This window comes from Dreissena polymorpha, chromosome 2, assembly GCF_020536995.1.
Source record: "Dreissena polymorpha isolate Duluth1 chromosome 2, UMN_Dpol_1.0, whole genome shotgun sequence".
In the NCBI taxonomy this organism is placed as follows: Eukaryota; Metazoa; Mollusca; class Bivalvia; order Myida; family Dreissenidae; genus Dreissena; species Dreissena polymorpha.
Window position 1 is genome coordinate 132,179,162 of NC_068356.1, and position 23,871 is coordinate 132,203,032.

General features: G+C 35.5%; 1 protein-coding gene across 1 annotated transcript in view; it reads left to right on the top strand.

Annotated features, from left to right (window-relative positions):
- Positions 1-21,080, top strand: part of LOC127870085 (E3 ubiquitin-protein ligase ubr3-like) — a 113,952-nt gene extending 92,872 nt beyond the window's left edge. The window contains exons 36-41 of the mRNA XM_052412745.1: positions 13,070-13,195; positions 13,924-14,118; positions 15,192-15,269; positions 17,628-17,759; positions 18,469-18,608; positions 19,563-21,080. Coding sequence (XP_052268705.1) covers positions 13,070-13,195; positions 13,924-14,118; positions 15,192-15,269; positions 17,628-17,759; positions 18,469-18,608; positions 19,563-19,680 — 789 coding nt within the window. The 3' untranslated portion in view covers positions 19,681-21,080. The remainder of the gene's footprint in view (positions 1-13,069; positions 13,196-13,923; positions 14,119-15,191; positions 15,270-17,627; positions 17,760-18,468; positions 18,609-19,562) is intronic.
- The last annotated feature ends 2,791 nt before the right edge of the window (positions 21,081-23,871 follow it).

Consider the following 23,871-nt stretch of genomic DNA (forward strand, 5'->3'; position numbering starts at 1 on the left):
GTACGGATAGCTCAAATATTTATACGTAAACAGTACAATCCAAAGTATTATATAAGTTAATTTAAGCCACCAGCTGAAGGGGTGTAATTTAAGGAATACTCATTTCTATTGAATATTTATAATACGGTGATCAAGATGGCTTCATATTTTAATAAGGTGATAAAGGTGGTTACATTTTCTCAATCAACTGCGTCTGATGGCTCTGACTCAGTTATAGACTTTTCTTGTTCGCCATGTCTAGAGCAAAAAATTGCGAAGTTGGCGGATTTTTACTGTAAGACGTGTCTCAAATTTTATTGTGCAAAATGTCAAAAAATGCACGGTAAGTTGTTTGTGAATCATGTGCCTTATGGAAGGGGAGACACAAGTAAGTGGCCAGTGTCCAAGGAAGTGGAGGATTTCTTTCAGAAATGTGACCTTCATGAAGACAAACATCTAGACATGTTTTGTGATGACCACAGTCAGCTGTGTTGCACTAAATGTGCTTTCCTCAATCACAGGTAATTCAAACATATTTAGTTTGCTTTTGAATATGTTTGGTGCTGTAAGTAGAATATGGCATTATTTAATTCAGTTATTGAAAAATGAAAATTGATTTGTTTGTGAATATTAATAATATGAATAAAATTTCAAAGGTAAATTATATTAAATATGTGTCTATAAAAGATTAGACATGGTAGAGAATGAATATGAATATATTCCATACTAGTGACTTAAAAAAGCTTTCTGGAAATGGGGAAAATATGCTGAAACCAAATTTTTTACTTTTTTATATTAATAATGATCATTAGCACCTCGTACACATATTTAAGTATTATTTTCTTTTCAGACAATGTGCTAAAGTTACACAGATATCCAAGTCAAACGAAGGACCTCCGCCAGACTTGCAGCAACTTTTAAGAAAGATTAAAACTATTCTTAAAGAACTCAAGAAACTTGAAAACAATTTGGCTACCAACATGCGGTTTTTGAAAGCTTCATACAAGAAACAATTGCAGGAAATAAGTAAAACACGCCAAAAATTAAATGAAATTTTAGATGAGATGGAAAAGACCACTATGAAAGAGCTAGATGATGAGATGACCAGTCTGAAAGCTTCTGTCAAGACTGACATGGATAATTGCATTCAGCTTAAAAATGAATTAACACAACTCAGTGATGCATTGAAGGAAATTGTTGATAAGAGCAAAGCGGAACTATTATTTGTTGCAAGTAAGAAATGTCTGGAAAAGATTAAGCATTCTGAAACTTATCTGAAGGAGAACTCTGTTCAGATAAAAAGTTCACTAACATTCCAGGCCAACAGTGATATTCAACAGTATTTGTCTAAATTGTCAGGTCTGGGGAGGATTTTGGTATGTACTCAAGCTGTGCTTCTGTATGATGACCCAGACCAGATATTCACTGTGCAAGGGGGTTCACTGAAAAGCCTTTTAACAGCTAGTTTTAGTGAGGAAATCTTTTATATTAGTGCCATTTGTGTTTTGTCCAATGATCAGATCCTTGTCGCTGATCGTGCTGAAAAAAAAGTTAAATTACTGAATCATCAATACCAGGTGGTGGGTCATTGTAATGTAAATGGTTATCCATGTGACATTTGTCAAATAACACCAAGTGAAGTAGCTGTTGCTGTGGACAAGGATAAGACAAATGAGGTCCAGTTTATCTCTGTAAATGATGGGCTGCTGTCTAATGGCACAACGTTTCAGTTTGAACATAAATGTATTGGTATTGCTTATAATCTGCAAGACATGTATCTCTCTTCTGGCACTGCACTTTACAAGTATTCAATGCAAGGAGACATGTTGGAAAAGTTGTATGAGGATACATCAGCTTTGAAGACAGGTAATATAATGCAATATTAAGGTGGATACATCAGGGTGTATTTTTGAATTATTACAAGAAATGATAAAAAAATGCAATATACACGTTTTAGAAGTCAATTGCATTTTTGAATTTGCCCATATATTCCAGATTATTATGTTTGCAAATTATGGTCATTTGAATATCACCATTAGTAAGAGAAAACAATAATGTCCTTTCATTGCCTAAGTATTTTTGTTATTGGATTTTTTTACCAGGGTGCAGAATCAACTGGGTTTTCAGGGGTTTTCACACGGGCTGGACAGAATGTAAACACACTGTTAAGAATTTAATTTTTGCAAATATCTCAAGTTATTGAAATACAATTGCAAAAATCTTTAGTGCATAAAAGACAGTTTTTCTTGCAGTTTGTGCCAATATCTTATGATATAAGAATAAATCCTTGATTACGTCTGAAATCGGTGACAAAATTTCAAGTTGCGTTAAGCATAACCGTTTAGTGCAAATCAAATTTTTGAACAAGAACACAGGCTTAATAAACAAAGTAATTCTGATGTATTTCACATTGCCAAAAGTCTTATCTGTCTTATGCATTAGTTGAAATTCTTAAGATTTTTTTTTTAAAGTTATATTAAAACAAGCAAAACCAGTGTGTTTACATCCATAAATGTTTAACCCACAGTCATGTTACCCTGCACCCTGTTTACTGTAAAGGAGTTTTTTTAAATGGTTTACAAGACAATTATAAACAATTCCATTAAAATAATCATGTAAGCATGCCTTAACTATGTCAGTAATTACATGAAGTTTTGAAAGAATGTGATTGATGTGTAAATCATGGGTTTTCAGAATGATATAATCATGCAGTCACATGTGTTTCACTTTATGAGAAAGCACTCACTATAAGTTAAAACAAATAGTTGGTTTGAATAAGAAGTAACAGTTTTTATGTCCCCCACCACTATAGTGGGGGACATATTGTTTTTGCCCTCTCTGTTGGTTTGTTTGTGTGTTTGTTTGTTTGCCCCAACTTTAACACTTGCAATAACTTTTGCAATATCGAAGATAGCAACTTGATATTTGGCATGCATGTGTATCTCATGGAGCTGCACATTTTGAGTGGTGAAAGGTCAAGGTCATCCTTCAAGGTCAAAGGTCAAATAAATAGCTTCAAAGTGGCGCAAAGGGAACATAGTGTTTCTGACAAACACATATCTTGTTTTATTGATGTAATGATTCTGACAAAATTAACTACGTTTTATTATTCTCTCTTTTCCAGTAAATAAGTGTGCTGTGAGTCCTTCAGGTGACAAGATATTTGTCACCAACTTTTACCATGACAAGGTCCTCACCCTGGCCACAGATGGCACAGTTCTCCAAACATTCACAGACCCAGACCTAAAAAGGCCAAGAGGTATACACGTGACTGCTCAGGGACAGGTTCTGGTCTGTGGATATGCATCAAACACTATCCTACAGCTGGATGGTGAAGGCAATAAGAAGCTGGCAACTCTTGCTACCAAGAGGGATGGACTTGATGACCCACTGTCAGTCTACTTCAATAGGAGCACAGCATCGATCATTGTGGGGCAATTTAGCAACAACATCCTTGTGTTTAAAGTAAAATAGTTGTTTTTCCACCAGTGTCAGGCAAACATTTTGGAACATGCTCTTTCAACATGAAATCTTGACAATACAACGGTCAGTCAGCAGCCATAGGATGCCTCCATCATTATGGAACAATTAAAAAGCAAAATCTGGTGTTTAAAGTACAATTTTTTTGTTAAATAAATTTCAGTAGAAACTTGCTGGAACATAAGCTTTCAACATGAAAACTTTGCCACACCAAACTCGTATTCAGTGTTACTTTCATCACATAATTTACCTGGATAATGGATTGTGTTGCCAAGTTATGTCCGATCATGGATATGTTTGAAATAGTACTTTCATAATACAATTCTTGGCAGCATGGATCTGTATGAAGTATTATGTTTAAAAGTCTTATTCTTGCTGTACAATCTGTTGTGTTACAAAACAATTCAAAAACATGCATCAAATCATTTGTTGTAAGGAATCACCTATCTGATGATTTTTTTTAATTTTAATTGTAAATCTCCAAAATGACTAGCATGCACATACACAGTTTACTTGTGGTGATTTTTCTCTACAATATTGTTGTGTTATTGATATGCAAAGTGAAATGAAGTGCAGGTTGCAGTTTAGATGAGGTTTTTACATTTTTTTGTGTATTCTTAAAATGTCACTGTGTATTGTGTTATAAGAAATACCAGTATGAAGTTTAATAGAATTTAACAGATTTCTTTGATTGCTGTACTCAGTTTTATTTGTGTTGCTTATTATGCATACATTTATTAGTCAGATATGTTATTTGCCTCTACCTTTCAACGTATTTGCTGAATACATTAAATTTAAACAATTCAAGTTCACATTAACCTTATTTACTAGGGATGGCATTGAATACCAAAATCAGTACTCTGATATCGCCATTTGTATTCATTAAATATTTGCTTGATTAGTGTTTACTATTTTGTGCTTATGAGACACTCTTTTTAGCTTACCTGAGCACAACATGCTTATTGTGAGCTTTTGTGATCAACTTTTGTCTATTGATTGTAGTCTGTTGTGTGAACTGCGTTGTCAACATTTACCTTGTTAACACTCTAGAGGCCACAGTTATGTCCAATCTTTATGAAACTTGTTCAGAATGTTTGTCTCAATTACATCTTGGATGAGTCTAAAACTGGGTAACGTGAGGTCAAAACTACCGTAATTACTCTTAAGTTTTCGGACACTAAAAAATAATATAATTATGCCCCCCTTCGAAGAAGAGGGGGTATATTGCTTTGCACATGTCGGTCGGTCTGTCAGTTGGTCCGTCCACCAGGAGGTTTCCGGATGATAACTCAAGAACGCTTGGGGCTAGGATCATGAAACTTCATAGGTACATTGATCATGACTTGCAGATGACCCCTATTGATTTTGAGGTCACTAGTCAAAGGTCAAGGTCAGGGTGACCCGAAATAGTAAAATTGTTTCCGGATGATAACTCAAGAGCGCATACGCCTAGGATCATGAAACTTCATGGGTAGATTGATCATGACTCGCAGAGGACCCCTATGGATTTTGAGGTCACTAGGTCAAAGGTAAAGGTCATGGTGACCCGAAATAGTAAAATGATTTTCGGTTGATAACTCAAGAACGCATACGCCTAGGATCATGAAACTTCATGGGTAGATTGATCATGACTCGCAGATAACCCCTATTGATTTTGAGGTCACTAGGTCAAAGGTCAAGATCATGGTGACTCGAAATAGTAAAATGGTTTTCGGATGATAACTCAAGAATGCATATTCCTAGGATCATGAAACTTCATAGGTAGATTGATCAGGACTCGCAGATGACCCCTATTGATTTTGAGGTCACAAGGTCAAAGGTCAAGGTCAGGGTGACCCGAAATAGTAAAATGATTTACGGATGATAACTCAAGAATGCTTTTGCCTAGGATCATGACACTTCATAGGTACATTGATCGCGACTCGCAGATGACCCCTATTGATTTTCAGGTCACTAGGTCAAGGTCACAGTGACAAAAAACGTATTCACACAATGGCTGCCACTACAATGGACAGCCCATATTTTTTGTTTAACACTATAAACTGTAAAGTTTATGTGTAATAAAATTGTGTTCTGTTCTGTTCCTATAATGTGCGGTAGATAATCAATCCGTTAATTGCATCAATGACCGCATGTGTCTAATGTCGTTAGCCATTAACACTTTAATAAGGCCTGTCACTTTAACTACAATTAACTGAAATTAATACACAGCCTGCTGAAAGGCCAAAAGACTAATTGTTTTTACAAACAACATTCCAAAATGAATTGAGTTATATTACGCCGTTGTGAGTATTATGCCACACGGTGACGGCTTTGTTTAGACCACTAAGCAGATATTCAGATGTTAAAAACAAGGTAAATTTTCGTCTCATTTTTTCTTTGAAAACACCTCATCGGATATCTCGAGCTCTCGTTATCTCAATATTTTTTCTTGTTCCCACCGACTTCGAGATAATGAGAGTAGACTGTATTTTCATTATCAGTCTTTGTTGTAAGTGGTATTTCACTCCCATGTGATATTTATGTTGAACTTTTATTTTATTTTTATATGTGACAACATTTTGGAAAATTGTAATTTTGATAATCTGTCAACATGTCCCTTTAAGTATGGGCATACAACAGCTTGTCCGGCATATAGCATTATGATTTATATTAGGAAGTTTTAAATAACTTCAAATCATCATCAGATAACCATGTTGAGTCACAGGCAGCACCTGTACCAAGAGCAAAAAGTTCATTTAAAAGTAAAATTTCAAATAATTTATATGGCTGTAGGGCAGATCATTAGCTATTGTAAATTTAGGTCAGTACTTATCATGCATGTTTAAATTAAGATGCTGCAAATGATCACTATTGTGTTGCATTCAACCTCTGTGTCATTAGAGTACATGTACAAGTCAAACTAACATCCTGACATAGGTAAGATATTTTGCATCATAAAGTTTGTATTGACTTTATAATACGTTGAGTGAATAAACAAGACATGTATGGTTACCCAAAATTTTGGTTGACATACTCTTTGGATGTGTTCAAACATATGTCATGGGTGCATTGGGGATATATATTACATAACACTTAAAATCATGCAAATGTTTTATGATAGTTTTTTAATACATTTAATTTTGGAACACTATGGCATGTAAAGCATCGCAAAATATTGCCAGCCATCAAGGACGATAGTTTGTTGTTCGCAACTGTCATACAGGTGCTTGCGTCTGCAGTTTCTGTTTAAACCATTTATTTTGGTACATATCCTTCTAAGATTACATGATTCAGAAGCAGCCATGTCTAGATTCTTTTGCTGATATGTAAATGTGTGTAATATAAGCACCAAAACTGTTTTTTAAGCTTTCTGGGTGACACACAATGCTACACGAAAAATAAATTGAAATAATGTCATGCCAAAAACCAGTAAAACAAGTGCTTAACTTGCCTTAATTAAAAGGTATATATGGTAAACATGTAAATAGATATGATGAACCGTATATTATGAGAGGTTATATATTGAATGTTTTATTCAAGTCAAGCACAGGTGTTCCATTGTCCATGAAGGGGTCTTGCATGTCATTAAATAAATGATAGCATATTAACATGCCAAGTTCACAATGGTATATCTCATTTCAATTTTTATAGAGCTAATAAGACTGATGGTGTTTATTTTGTAACATTGGTATTTCATAGAATGTATCCATGTTTGCTGTTTAATCATTTAACTTAATTATGAGAAAAACTCTGGGCAAGAAGAGAAAATACAATTCTGTACTGCCGTTTATACCGGACAAATGCAATATTCAAAATACATATTGATACTCTTATATTTTTTTTGTCTAAATAATGCTATATAAACTTCAAATTGATTTGTTGTTGTACAGATTTTTTTGAAAAAAGTTAAAGAGGCGAGCGAAAAAAAAATTGTTGTTGAAAACAAGAAAATTCTCGAGCAGAGAATACAAAAAATCACATTTCGATAGACAAATATTGCATTATCAAGAGATACTTTAACTTTACATTCAAGTCAATTCTTGAAAAAAGAATATCGCCCTCACATTTTAATATAGGAGTAAGTTGCATATGATCTTTGACCACGAAATATACATGTAACCATATCATTGAAGTAAGGGGCACATGTCTACCTACTGCTGCTTATATTTGTTTGAAGTTTTAAACAGTGAAAGCTGTGAAAAGGTATACCATGTTGCAAGCTGTGCAATAGCACTTGAAGAGAGACAATCATCAAAATGATAATGACAGACAGTCGGACAAAGGCCATGCATATAAACAATTGTAGCTACCTTATTTTAAAAGGGGAATATCATTGGCTAGTATGATATTGTATTTTTCTGAAATTTACACATTACAAAGAATTTATTTGATGTTTCTGAAAAACACAGACCTAGCTGTTAAACATGTTTCGTCATTCATGTATTTTAAAATTATAAAATATTGTCCCTGTGAAACTTTTAGAACCAGCATTTAATGATTTTATGTTTATTTTTTGTTCACTTAAACTTGTGTTATAGGAAAAATGTGCATACATATAGGGAAATACCGTCCATATGCCCATTTAATGAAGAAAAAAAAACAAAAAAACTTAGGTCATGTTTCCCGATGTTGTTTGAAATTGAACATGCTTCAACGGTATCTGCTGATAGTTGCATGTTCAAAAGTAAACAAACACATTCAAATAAGTCACAGTACGTAGAAGATGTGTTTATATTTTAAAGGGTTGGCTGCAGCAACTTTTCACCGCAAAGTGTTAAAACGGTCACAACAGAGAAACATGGACTGCTCGCGCAGAAAGCCGAACTCAATTTGGAGTGGCCTAAGGTGCAAAGTACTTGAAGAAAATAATGACTTACCTTGAAAGGGCTTTAATATTGCTGATATAGTGTTTTAATTTGACTATAAGTGCAAAGTTCTGTTTAGCCAACCAAACACATGTAGGTTATGGAATGTCAATCCAGCAAACAATTACAAATCAAAGCGCTGAAGGCACTGAAGTTGTTCGCTATTGCATAACCTAAGATGCTACTCAGTTTTCAAAATTATGTTATAGCTTTTTATATCGCAAGTTTGAAATCACACAACCCATTTAAATGTATAAAGAGTGTGTTTTAAAGCACAGGTCAAGATGTGTGTGCACTATTTATCCTCATATTTATGTTAAAGTGATAACTTAAACAACAAGACAACAATATGTATCTTTTTTTCACAATTGGTTGCTGCACTGGCAACCTAAATCTTTATTTTTTGCGGAAAGAAAAATTGATTTAAAATGTGAATTGTGAATTATAGGCGGATAATTTAAATTGTGTAAAAAAGGTTGTTTTTATTGTATTTTTGTAGATTTTGCAAAAGCATTCGATAGCATACAACATCAAAAATTGTAGAATGCTTTTGCAAGAAAAAATGTTAATGGTAAATTTTTGGTTATTCTTCAATCGATGTATAGCAAGTTGAAATCATGTGTTAAGGTTAATAACAGATTGATGGAATTTTTCCCATGTTATATTGGAACGAGACAGGGCTGTATGGCCAGTCCCATAATTTTTTCCATGTTCATAAATGACTCAGTTAGATATCTGCACTCAAAATGTAATCATGGTATATATGTTTCTGAAGATATAAATGAGTTAATTGCTTTAATGTTTGCTGACGATGTTTCCAGTTTCTCTGATACTATCAAACGGCTGCAAAGGCAAATTAATGCCATTGAACAATTCTGTAAATCTGTTGATATGAAAATTAATCTTGATAAAACAAAAATCATCGTATTTAGAAATGGTGGTGTTGTTAAACAAAATGAAAAATGGACATATCGTGGAGAAAATATTGAAATTGTCTCATTTTATAAATATCTTGGTGTCTATTTTACGCCAAAACTTCTTTGGTCAAAAACTCAAGAAATGTTAGCATTGCAAAGTATAAAATCAATTGCTTGTATATTTCAATATCCACGTAAATTTGTTCATTTATGTTCTGTATATATTTTTTAAGTTTTTGATGCTATGATTAAACCTATACTTTGTTACGGATCCGAAATATGGGGCTATTCATATGTAGATAAAATTGAAAAATTACAAATACAATTCTGTAAACAATATTGTAATTTACCACAAAACACACCTGATATCTTAGCTTTAGAAGAATGTGGTAGACTTCCTTTATGTATAACATATATCCCAAATTGCATCAAGTTCTGGTTGAAAATTACCCGTATGGAAAACCATAGATATCCTAAACAGTGTTATAAAAGGTTAAAAGAGTTAGATGATGCAGGTAGAAGGACATGGGCTAGTCATATCAGAGAATTACTATTTAGTTATGGATTTAGTCAAGGTGTTGGGCATGAAGACAATTTTATACATCTGTTCAAAACACCAATAAAAGATTGTTATCTTCAAGTATGGAAATCAAAAATTGATAATTCTCCAAAAGCATTGCATTATATATTTTTTTAAACCGATTTGTTCTGTGAACTATATCTACATATTAATTCGTCTTTTGTTTTAAGGAAAACTTTGTCAAGTTTTCATTGCTCAGCGCATGACCTCATGATTGAAAAAGGTTGCCCCTATTGATTTTCAGGTCACTAGGTCAAAGGTCAAGGTCACAGGGACTCGAAATAGTAAAATGGTTTCTGGATGATAACTCAAGAATGCTTACGCCTAGGATAATGAAACTTCATAGGTACATTTATCATGACTGTCAGATGACCGCTATTAATTTTCTTCTCACTAGATCAAAGGTCAAGGTCACAGTGACTCGAAACAGTTAAATGGTTTCCTGATGATAACTCAAGAATAATTAGGCCTAGGATCATGAAACTTCATAGGTAAATTGATCATGACTGGCAATATATGTTCAATGATTTTCTTGTGATTTAACTCTTCTTTTTCTGCTTAAAAAAAATCAATGCAACTTCACAGCTTTGCTAACTCTTGCCGGAAAATGATACTGAACAAAAACGTAAAAACAGAAAACATTCTGCTTCCTTAATAGGACGACACTGTTTCATATGCTGTTGGGTGAATCCATTACTTTCTACCAGTATACATGGTTATTTACCCAATTAGGTGAATGTTATGGTCAATTGCCCTCAGGCATGCATCTGCCAGGTTTATGACCTTAATCCCATTGTAATAATCCATGATCTACGTGTCGCAATGATAAGCGAAAACAGGGCCGAAGTCTGTAGAAAAGCACGGTATAATATACTGTCCGAAAATTAAGAAACATTTTTTATGGACGAAAACCGGTATGTCAGAAAATATAGAGTTATGAAAAATAATTATTTTTGCTAAAAAAGAGTGTCCGAAAACTTAGAGTAATTATGGTAGGTCTCTTGGTCAAAATAAAGGAAAAGCTTGTTAACAATGGAAGTGATATTTATATTTGAATCTTCATGAAACTTTGCCAGAACATTAGTTCTAATGATGTTTCAGCTGAGTTAAAAAACGGTTGCGGTTGGTACAAAAGCATGGCCACTAGGGGGGCGTAAGGATGTCCTTTTATGGCTATAGTTAAACCTTGTTAACTCTCTGGAATTCACATTTGGTTGGTACAAAAACATGGCCACTAGAGGGGGGGGGGCGGGAAGATTTCCTTATATGACTATAGTTACACTTTGTTAATTCTCTGAAATTTCCACTGAGTTCGTAAATGGTTCCAGTTCTTTGAAAAACATGGCCGCCATTGGACTGGCAGTTTTCCTTGTATTGCTTTAGTCAAACCTTGTTAACACTAGAAGTGCAATCCTCATTACACTTTGTCAGAACATTGGTTCTTATAATATCTGGGCTGAGTTAACAAATTGTTCACATACGTTGAATAACATGGCCTCTAGAGTCGAGTTTTTCTGATATGGCTATGATAGAAAAACCGTGTTCACACTCAAGAAGTCACATTTAATGTCCAATCTTAATTAAACTTGGTCAGAAAATTTGTTACATGTATATATCAGCTGAGTTGGAAAATGGTTCCAGTTCCTAGAAAAACATGCCCTCAAAGGGGCGGGTCAATATATTCTTTAAATGCCTTTAGTAAAACCTTGTTTTCACTTTAAAAGTCACATTTTTAGTAAAATCTTCATGAAATTTTGTCAGAGCATTTGTTCTGATGCTATGTTGACAGAGTTTGTAAATGGGTTCAGGTCCATTGAAAAATATTGCCACCAACTGGTGGGACTGTTTTTCTTATCTGGCTATTGTAAAACCTTGTTAACTTTCTAGAAGTCACTTTTAGTGTCCAATTGTCTTGAAAAGTGTCCAAACAGGCAAATCAGGGACGACACTTTCTGCTTTTATTGTATTTTTAACCAGGTTTTCCGAAGGAAAAAACTGGTTATTAGATTGGCGAATGCGGGCGGGCTGGCTGGCTGGCGGGCTGGCTGGCTGGCTGGCGGGCTGGCGGAATAAGCTTGTCCGGGCCATAACTATGTCGTTCATTGTCAGATTTTAAAATCATTTGGCACATTTGTTCACCATCATTGGACGGTGTGTCGCGCGAAATAATTACGTCGATATCTCCAAGGTCAAGGTCACACTTTGAGTTCAAAGGTCAAAAATGGCCATAAATGAGCTTGTCGGAGCCATAACTATGTCGTTCATCGTCAGATTTTAAAATCATTTGGCACATTTGTTCACCATCATTGGACGGTGTGTCGCGCGAAATAATTACGTCGATATCTCCAAGGTCAAGGTCACACTTTGAGTTCAAAGGTCAAAAAAGGCCATAAATGAGCTTGTCCTGGCCATAACTATGTCATTCATTGTGAGATTTTAAAATCATTTGGCACATTTGTTCACCATCATGGGACGGTGTGTCCCACGAAAGAATCACGTCAATATCTCCAATGTCAAGGTCGCCACGACTAACAATAGATTAAAAAAAAAAAAATTACAAAGGGGGTTAATTTTTTTTGGTCATTTCAAAAGTTCAGTTTCAGTTTTCTCCCTTTATCAGATTTTTTTTTCACAATGAAAACCTGGTTTTGTGACAATTTTGTCCCTTGTTAATTTAAAAGCCCATGAACACTAAAAAAATTTCCAAATATTGTACGAATTATTCGGAAAAATAAAGTTAACAAAAAAACAAAGTATTTTTCTTATAGCAATTTTTTTACCCAATACCAAAATTTCAACGCTAGATGTGGTCTGGTAACAGACAAGATACAAAATGCTCTTTTTTTGTGTGAGACAATACAAAATTTATATTCAACACATGTTCATGTACCATGTTAGTGTTTGTGTGTCGTATGAATAGATATCGTTGTGGAAAATTAAAATGGAATATATTGTGCCACAAAAACATAAAAACTAGTCTTTTGTATCTCTTTATGTCTATGTTACCATACCACATCTAGCGTAAAATTTTTGCAAGAAACACTGATTTTTTATGGGTTAACTTTATTTGACAAAACATTTTGCGAAATTTTCGTTCATTGTTAGTATTTGTATTACCTTAAAGGAAATCTCTCCCTAGCAAACATCAGAGATAGCATTGGCTAAACTTGGATGACACTTCAGCACATGCATTACGCCCAGTTTTCCCATAGCCCAGTTTTCCCACAGCCCAGTTTTCCAATAGCGCTGCTCATGTATATTTGCAGATCTGCCAGTCTGTGTGGTCGCCCCTGAGTGTTGAGTCTTCCGTGCAGGAGTTGTGTGAACCATTCCTCCGCATGACTGCTCTCATCAAGTTCCACATCTTCCACGACGAGTTTCCAAAACGAGGGGTATGCTTTCTTTCTTTTTATCACTTTTGTAATGTTGATTTCATTTTAGGCTCTTGTAATAATCAGGGTTTATGGTGCAATGCGTAAATATGGGTTTGAAGCTAAATGTAAATAAACTTAAGTGGGACATAAAGTTTCCTCTCTTTAACTGAGTGTTTTTAGCTGGCCTGAGCATAACATGCTCCTGGTGAGCTTTCGTGATCGCCTTTTGTCTGTCGTCCGACAACACTCTAGAGTCCACATTTATTGTCCGATCTTCATGAAACTTGGTCAGAACATTTGTTCTGATGATATATTGGATAAGTTCAAAATGGATTAGGTCTGTTAAAAAACATGTCTGCCAAAGGGCGAGGCATTTTTATATTGCTTTAATAAAACATTGTTTACTCTCTAGAAGTCATATTTATGGTCCAATCTTTATGAAACTAGATAGCTCTGCCATGTTAGAAAATGGTTATGGTTTGTTGAAAAACATGGCCGCCAGAAAGTGGGGCTTTTTCCCTTTTATAGCTATAGTAAAGGCTTGTTAGCACTCACTGAGATTCACATTTTTAATCCAATATTTATGAAGCTTGATCAGAACATTTGTTGCAAACATATCTGGGCCAGTTCGAAAATGGTTCAGGTACGTTGAAAAACATGGCAGCCAGGGGGCGGGGCATTTTTCCTTATACAACTATAATAAAACCATGTTATCTCATGATAAGTCTTTCCCTCTACCCATCCAGGTCCTGAGTGATTTCCAGTACCTCAGCAGCTATCTCCGTCTGAACGTGAAGCGTGACGCGACTGTGATAGAGCCCAGCAAGCTCACGTCCGCGGCGCAGTGTGTGGACTGGCTGGTGGAGGAGGCTCACACACTCACCAGGGCTTGGTGCACTGACCTCATCAACTTTGCCAACAAGAACCCCCAGGATGGACGGGTGGGTATTTTTTATGCCCTCGGTAGGGTGGCATATAGTATTTGAACTGTCCATCCGTCCGTCAGTCCGTCCGAAAAACTTTAACATTGGCCATAACTTTTGCAGTGTTGAAGATAGCAACTTGATATTTAGCATGCATGTGTATCTCATGGAGCTGCATATTTTGAGTGGTGAAAGGTCAAGGTCATCCTTCAATGTCAAAAGTAAAAAAAATACAATCCAAGGGAAGTAATAAGCTATGAAAGGGAGATAATTTCTAAACCTGCCAATGAAATATTGAAATTTTATTTCAAAGCGGCGCAATAGGGGGCATTGTGTTTTTGACAACCAAATCTCTTGTTTGCTTAAAACTTTGCATCTTAAGGTCAGTGGTTAACAAGTACTTTATGTCCATACAGAAACTTTGAGAATTAAACGTAGTTGAGGTAAAACTTAAGACTTTTCAATTGGTAGGCACACACCCTATCCACTGCGTCATTGTGAACCTTAAGTTGGATAGTAGGGTTATAGCTTCAGTGTGTTTAGTATTCTAGGGGATGCAGAAGTGTTTCTGAGAAATAAAATGAATGGATCATTTGTTGCTTTGCCTTTTACTTTCTCTTAGGTTGTTTGTCTCATAATTTTAAATAAAAGTAGATTCATTTCATTTTGTTTTTGATATCTTAATGTTTAATGTGTTAATAGTATTCATAAATCACACTCTATTAAGATAAGTACCTAACAGATATCAAGTACTTAATAATGCAGAAAATGCCTACATTTCTGCTATGGATGAATAAGATTTACAGCTGTCCTACAAGTGGCCACAAATAAACTAAAAATGATTAGGGTCCAACACCTTGCAATTTTGCTGTCAATTTTTATGTATGTTTGGATTTGGAATAACATGTATTTAATTATGCTCTTTTGGGATTTTGAGATTTTTAAAGATCAAATTTAAAGTATGAAGAGCGTGCAATAAGAAGACGGTCTTATCAATAGCACATATTGACCATTTAGCTGGAAGTCGGTGGTAAGGGACATAGATGGTCTACAAGCATTTCTTGTTTATAATCTGTTCTATATTATTTCAGACACTTCTGACAGTAAACACCCAGTGGTTTGGTCCACACCTTATTCAGCTGCCTGATCAGTACTACAAGATCTTCCAGGTATGTTGAGGTATCAGCCAATCAAATTGTAAATTGAATCAAGGGCAACATATTAGGGTCTTAGGGTCAATTGTTAGCTCTTATGTGACTGGCTGAAGTGCTCATTGTGTTCCCCAGAATTGTAAAATACAGTGTTTACATATGACACGTTCAATTTATTTGTTGTAGATACAAAAAATATTTTGCAAAACTTTGCTGATAGGAAATTTGTGTATGAGAATGTTATAAAGAATTGCAACCTTGAAAAGCCTTCCCAAAGAATGATTGTTTTCAAGACATTTTGTTGAAAATTGTGTCTGAAAACTATAATAAAAGATTGTTTATAAAAATTTGTCTGAAAACTATTATGAACTATTATAACTATAAAACAAAGCGGCAATGGTAAGCCTGCCCTAAGATTTCATAATTTTAGCTCGACTATTATATATAAAATATATATAGTGGAGCTATCCGGTGTCGGCGTTAGCGTCTGCGTTACCTTGCAAATGTTGAAGTTTTCATACTACCCCAAATATTTTATTTGTCCCTTGACATATTGCTTTCATATTTTGCATACTTGTTTACCAACATGACCCCAACCTATAAATAAGAGCAGACAACTCTATCAAGCATTTTTTAATAATTATGGCCCCTTTTCCACTTAGAATATGCAGCAAATGTTAAAGTTTGCGTACTACCCCATTTATTTTCATTTCATTGTAAATAAAGCGTTTGTGGTCAGAAGTTGGCATTATCAACCGAGACAGTGAAAACAAATAATACCATGGATTACTCCAAACCTGCGATTACTCGAGCATCGATTTCGGTCCCGTGTTTCCTTGAGTTATTGCAGTTTTACTGTAATACTTTGACAAAACAACACTTACCTGAATACCACAATGGATTCCACCCCAACAATACCCCACGCCCCTACCCAGAATCCCTCCCCCCCCCAACCTCCACCCCCCCATTTTTTTTTTAAACATCATCTAATAAATAACCCCACCCCAAATTATACCCCCCTCGCCAGGGGTTTTTTTTACTAAGAAAGTGACGCCGATATTCGGCGTCTTCCCCTACCAGAATTTTTCCCCTTAAAATACAATTTCCCCACCAGAAATATCATTTTTCACCAAAATATAATATTTTCTCTCAAAGAAATGTTTATTTTTCCTTGGGGCATTCAACAATTATCCAATTTGCACCATGTACAACGAATTCGCGCTCTCTCTCTCTAGACGAACACACAACATCTGGGAATCCCAGTTATTCTAAATATAGCTCTTAAATAACGTCATGTAAACTGGGCAACTAATCGTAATAATCATGTGACTATTTTACTGGATACCGGTCTTGCGCGAGAAGGGTATTTCGTCAATTAATTACCGGAAACCAGTCGAATTTTTATCCGGGCTATGTGCAAGCCGAGGTATACTCCTATAAATATGAGGTCGATTTACATCGAGCGGGGTAGCTTACGTCTAATTATTTGGACTAGCCAAGGTATAAACGTGAAAACAGAAAAAAATGTCTCACAATTAGCGTTCTTACACAAACAAAATAAAACATTCGAACTCGGAAGATACTGAACGCATCGAGGCATTTTTTAAGAAAGAATCATCGAAAACCGTTATAACCCAGCAGGATTCCGAGGTAATCAACATCGAACATTGTGAAAGTGAAAGTAGACAATCGGCAGCTGCCGCTCCTTTCCCCTCCAATACTGTAGCAAATCAAGATCGTCAACCCATTCATCATGAAATTGAAATCACAAAATTGACATCGTCCCCCGGCCCCAGTACAAAAATATAGTTGAAAACATTTCCCATTATTAGATCTACACTAGTCCAAATAATTAGACGTAAGCTACCCCGTCGATGTAAATCGACCTCATATTTATAGGAGTAGATCTACACCTGCAACTTTATTAAGGACTTTGACTTTAATACCTGTTAAATGTGTTTAAGAACAAAAAGGACAGAGACAAGTCTCTTTTGATGAGTTATAGACATTGAAATGAACAGTTTTTATTTTTTCCCCTAATATCTCTCTTTCGCACTCTTTTTTTCCCCTTTCACCCAGCGTCCAGCGTCTTCCCCTTTCTCTAAAAAAAACCCCTGCTCTCACCCCCCAAACCCCCCCAATTTTTTTTTAAACATCTAATAAATTACCACACCCCACATTATACCCCCCTCTCACCCCCCCTACCACCCCCCCCCCCCCTACCACCCCCCCCCCCCAATTTTGAAAGATCGTCTAATAAATTATTGAATATGAACAATTTCCCCATGATGGCTTACGTTATAAATTCAAGCACTCGAATAGTCGAGCGCGCTGTCCTCTGACAGCTCTTGTTAAGACATATTGTTCCCCTGCCAGGCGTACCGTAAGAAGCAGTGTCCGGTGTGCAGCAACCCGCCCAAGGACCCATGTGTGTGTCTCGTCTGTGGAATGTTCCTCTGCTTCCGGGGGGCCTGCTGCAAACAGCAGCACTCATACGAGTGTGTCCAGGTATGTGAGAGGGAAAATGAGAGGTAAATAACGTTTTTGCCCACTAAATACTTATTTTTCTGAATATGTCAATTGTTTGTTGCTGCAGCAGGTTGCCGTAGTGTATTAGATTTGGTGGTTGCCAAGTACCCAGGAAAGAGACTCAAAAGCTGTTTGAGAAGTCATGGTTTTACTAATTTGAAGGATATCAAAAACTTTTTTTAATTTTAAGAGTGTTACGTGAAACAGCATACAGCTTAATAACAAATTACAAGCTGACAAAATTCATCTTAATACATTCTTTTGAAATGACAAACATGGAGGTAAACCCTTTCCCACTCAGAAGCATAGTGATAATGGCTTTTTGCAACCAGCTGAAAACCAAACAACCTGCAAGTAACTGGCAGGCTGCTTAACGTTATCTTAGGTTTGGAAGTAAAGCCTTTAAAACTTATATCTAGTATGGAAGGTCTTTAATGTATTTGATTTTTTAAAGGACTGCTTAGTGCGTATCTGAGTAGTGAAGTTGTATATAGCAGGTTTAAACCTACAAATAGATTTCAATTTAACAGCACTCGGTGGATTGTGAAGTGGGCATAGATTTCTTCCTGTTTATCAACTCATACTTCCTTCCTATCATTAGTCGTCTTAAGTAAGTACAGTGTATGGAATTTAATGTTGTGTTGGTAAAAAAAGTAATTCAGCTGACGAATGTAACTCATTGTTTCAGCACTCGGTGGAGTGTGGAGCGGGGACGGGTATCTTCCTGCTCATCAACTCCAGTATCATTGTTGTGATCCGTGGACCCCGCGCCGCCCTCTGGGGGTCTGTCTACCTTGACGAGTATGGAGAGGAGGATAAGGATCTCAAGTGAGTCAGCAGCCTTTTCCTGGTGTATCTACTAGTCTGTCAAACAGATCCATTCCCAAATCAAAATGGATTGAAAAAATCCCATTTTTAATATAACAAAAACTTTCCTTTTTTAAGAAGTGTCGTATGATTATTATACCTCAATTTTATTTCAGTTACATCTAACAAAGCATAGAAATGAAATTTATATGATTTTGTACTTATAATTTCTATTATGATATAGAGTAATAATGAATGGGTTTTCCACATATCTGTGGACATTTTGCGTGAGAAAAAATCCCAATCCTGAAATTGAATTTTAACCATAATGGCCTATAAAAGGCCAGGTCAGGGACTGTGGGATATAAATGGTCTTCAGTTTGTTTTGGGATTGTAATGGTCTTATGTATATCATATGTAAGTTAGGGATGTTTTCATAGAAGTGGTTTTATGTTTGTATGTCTTAAGTTAGTCAGGGGCAATGGGATTGAAATGAGTCATATTTTGATAAACCTGGGCTTAATTCATGTGCAGAAAGTTTCATCCTAGCAATTGTGCATTATGACCCTTGAATTATCCAAAACAGCCAAATTAATATTGTCTGCTCTTTGACACTAATAGTTTTAATCTTATTATCATCAGACTTGATCAGTTTGGCTCAGACCATTTAACGGGTTTATTTTGCGACAAGGTGGAACTCTTATTCCTTATATTGCTTAAAGACCAGACTGAAGATAATTTGTTTTAAGACGTGTTTTTGATTTACTTTTCTAAAGTTAAATTCACTACAATAATTTGTTCGTAAATTGTATTTGTCGTAAAATCCCCATTACATTATCTCATTATGTAGACAAAAGAAACAAAAGATGAAACACATTCAAATACAGGATTTTACCACACAGTTGAATGAAAGTTAGCTATTAAATTGTATTTTATTTTGTAAACATGCTAATTGTGATTTGTGCCTTGTTTCAGACGTGGAAAGCCACTTTACCTGAGCAATGACCGCTACTCACTGCTTGAGGCACAGTGGATTTCACACAGCTTTGATCATGCCTGTAAACGGTGGATCTGGCATCAGGATAGACTGTAGACTGTGAACTGAAGATTAGGATAGACTGTGATTAAATAACTTTCTTCTGTCAGGATTGATTTTGAACTGACAGAAGAATAGACTGTGATCTAACATCAGGATTGAAATATGAGCCTCCTTCTGGAAAAACTGAGCTCAATTCATGTGCATAAAGTGTCAGTCCAGATTAGCGTGTGCAGTCGGTACAGTCTATTCAGGGAGGACACTTTCTGCTTTAATGGAATTTTTCGTTAAAAGGGGTCTTTTCTAAATCCAGATTAGGCAGACAATGTTGTCTCTGATTATTCTGTACAGACTGCACATGCTAATAGATAATGACATTTTAAGCATTGGTTTTAAGTCTGTTCTTTAAGAATAGGTTTGTGGATATGGGTCATGATAGACTGTGATCTAACATCAAGATAGAATCTGATCTGGCATCAGCATACAATGGTTTCTTTAAATAGGATAGACAAATCTGCCATCAGAATACACTGTTATCAAGCTCAAGGATGGACTTTTATCTGGCATTCAGATATACTTTTTTGCATTAGGATCTGGGGATGGACATTTCAAGCAAACATACATAGTATACCAGACTTTTAAATAACTGTTAACAAAGTTAAAGAACAGATTTGAATAGAATAAATGTCCAGACTTTCATAAAGTTGATATAATTGTTTGTTAGTTATAATTATCTGGGCTTGTGTTCACCAAACAGTTCTTAGACTGAAGTCTAAGAATAACGAATATTTTTTAAATTGGAATATTCAAGAATTGCTTTAATTTGAGTCAAACTTAGTATGTACACCATCTATCTATATCATTCTTTATGTAGAATATTTTGTTCATGGCATAATCATCAGTGGAAGCCTGGATCCATTTTTAGCTCGGCTGTTTTCGGGGAAAACCCGAGGTATTGTCATAGCCAGCTCGTCTTGTCCGCCGTCCGTGTCAAGGTTTGTAAAGGTTTTTAACATTGGCTCTAAAATCAAAGTCCTTCCACCTACAACTTTGAAACTTCATATCATTTATGTAGATGCACCTTGATGAGTTCTTCACGCCACACCCATTTTTGGGTCACTAGGTCAAGGTCACTGTGACCTTAATTTTTTTTTTAAATTCTGACAAGCATTCGCAGCCGAGTGTGGCACCCGATATGCGGTGCTCTTGTTCTTGCTTCTATGTCTATTCTTTATTCTTAAGTCTAAGAATGGGTTGGTGAATCTGGGCTGCTGGTATAACAGAATTCTTCTGTAAGTGATCTATTTATCAGATGGAATTTTGTGAATTGCGTTATAGGTTTGAATCATGACACCATAAATGTACCTCATGATTGTTAAAAGTTGTTTTTGCTTTACTTTTGTACTCATTATAAATACATTTGACATTGAGTTCCATTTTTATGATGTGTGTGGCCTTATTATTTTTCAAACATGACTGTGCTATCACTAAAAAACTAAAGCCTTGTTAACTCTTTCAGTGCTGGAACCGAATTTTGAAGGCCTTTGCAAACAGTTTGGATCCAGATGAGACGCCACCAAACGTGGTGTCTCATCAGGATCCAAACTGTTTACTATTCTGATAGTAGTCTTGAAAAAAAACGAAGAAAATGCTAATTTTAGAAATTCAGCAGATGCCATTTTAGCACACGACAAATTTCCAAGCATGCAAAGGGTTAAAATATGTGTGGCCTCTTCATGGGTGTCCTTTTGAGTGTTTTGAAACAACATAAATATCTTGTCTTTACATATCATCTTATTTGTCACAAACTGGAAAAACTTTCTTATAAAATCGAGTTCCTTTTGTGAAATGAGCTTTGCCGGATTATTTTTCAAAGATGACTGTGCTATCATTAGAAAACTGAGGCCTAGTTTAACCCTTTCCCACTTAGAAGCAAAAATGCCTATGTGCAAACAGCATAAAGCCACAACAGCCTGCGAGTAACTCGCAGTCTGTTCTGGTTTTATGCTGTTTGCTGCTCATCACTATGTATGGTTTGGAGATGATGCCTTAAAAACTTGAATCTATTGCGAAAGGTCTTAAATTAACTTATCTTTCTTAGTGACTACAAATGCATGAATATACGTATCTAAGTGGTGAAGGGTTAAGTAAATTTTGGTCCCTCCACGGATATTCTTCTGAGTGGTTTATAATGCAGCATAATTATCTTATCTTTACATATCATCTTCAGGGGACAAAAATACCACTCGTCCGCTCGTATTGACGAGTAAAATCTCGAAAGGACGAGTGAATTTCCCTAAAGCTCTCGTCCTACAGGACGAGTGAAAAAAGCTGATGTTAAAATGTGTATTTTCTGACGAGTAAGACTTGTTTTCATTAAATAAAATCATTTTCTTAAATCATATCTATTCCGAAAGTAGATCGCGAATGAACCGGAAATTGTAATTGTAAATTTCATACAGCAGGTGCACGTTGTTATGCGAGACTGTGTCCACAGTAAATATTGGCTTTTTGGTGTAAACTTTGCGCGTCCATGGTGACAGGGAACCAACCTATGCATTCACTGTAAGTATTGATTTTTAAAGAATTATTTAAACGCGAAGTACGGTTTCAAACCAGTCTGAATTTCGTCAGAAAAATGTCTGACATACGAGCGTTCTTTAAAGTTGGCGGTAACGATGTTCAAACGTCCGAAACGGAAAGCACGCGAGTATTAGAAAAACGGCAAACACAAAATTGTCTTCAATTATTTATTGTGTGTTCCTCATAAATAAAGTAATTTATTTCACTGCTTAACATTTATTTTGTGATCAGCTGGCATGAACAACTGAGTAAGCAGCAATTTAGCAGTGATACAAGAAACTGTATTAGTCATATCAGCCCTTTGCAATCTTCATTTCACCCATATTTTAAGGACAAGTGCATGTGTTTGCAGGACGAGTGAAAATTTTAATGCACTTGTCCTGCAGGACGAGTGCAGTTTAGAAATATTTTTGTCCCCTGATCTTAATCTTACAGGGTAGTTATAATATCATTTTATATGGTACTTTCTTACGGAAACAAACTTCATTGTTTATAGTCTTATTTTAGGCACATACTAGAACTAGTTGCTTTTAATTATTTCAAGAGATACTTTAAGAATCATTTCTCTTGTGAAATATATAGTATTTAATGTATTTGTTATTATATAATTGTATGTGAAAAGTCCTGAATAATACTTATTTAAACAAGTTACTTATTGCAATCAATTTTGAGAATCCTTCTTTGAAAATATTTTAAAATAGTATTTTTTTTTATGATTACATTGACAATAAAAGTGGCGTATATGTTTTGAATTTAGCATCTATTTTTCAGTTGACACCTTTTAAATGTATTTGAATCCACACAAAGATATACGGTACCAAATAGCTTTGTATTTGATATGCCAGTATGTAGAAGGTTATACTACATCTGTATCTGTATCTGTATGGTACTTGAAACTAGCTCACTTATGAGCAAAACTTATCGAGGGTGTCGTGTGTGCCCTTTGATGTTAAAATGTTAATAGCACGATTTAATTAGAACACTTTTGAATTGATCACTTTTTGTACAAGTCACTACACTGTCTGGTAAAGAGTTCCAGTCCCGAATAGTACACGGAATAAAAGAGTATTTATAAATGTCAGTGTTACTTGTTGCCAGTTTGATGGATTTAGAATTATGGTTACGTTGTGGGCGTTTGTTGACTTCTAGGAGATTGTCAGCGGGGACGGCCACCAGGTCGTAGATGATCTTGTGGAAAGAAACCAATCGTTGGTCTCTACGTCGGTCCTTCAATGGTTGCCATTTCATTTCTTTGAGCATTTCTGTTACTCTGCTCTTGCTTTTGTAGTTGTTACAGACAAAACGTGCTGCACGCTGTTGTACTCCTTCCAGTTTGTCAATGTCTTTTTGAAGATATGGATCCCACACAATGCTTGCAAAGTCCAAAATTTGAACGTACTAGTGATATGTATGCCTGCTCTTTGAAGTTTTTGTTGCTGTGTCTTAAGTTTCTCCTGATGAATCCAAGAATACTGCTTGCTCTGTTACAGACTTTATTAACATGTGTTGACCACTTTAAGTTTTCACTGATCTGGACTCCTAGATATGGATTATCTTCAACTTTTTTTAAGAAATGGTTGTTCAGAGAATAGTTAAATGTTGATGGTACACACTGTCTATGCATTGACATGAGATAACACTTTGTTTCGTTAAACCTCATTCCCC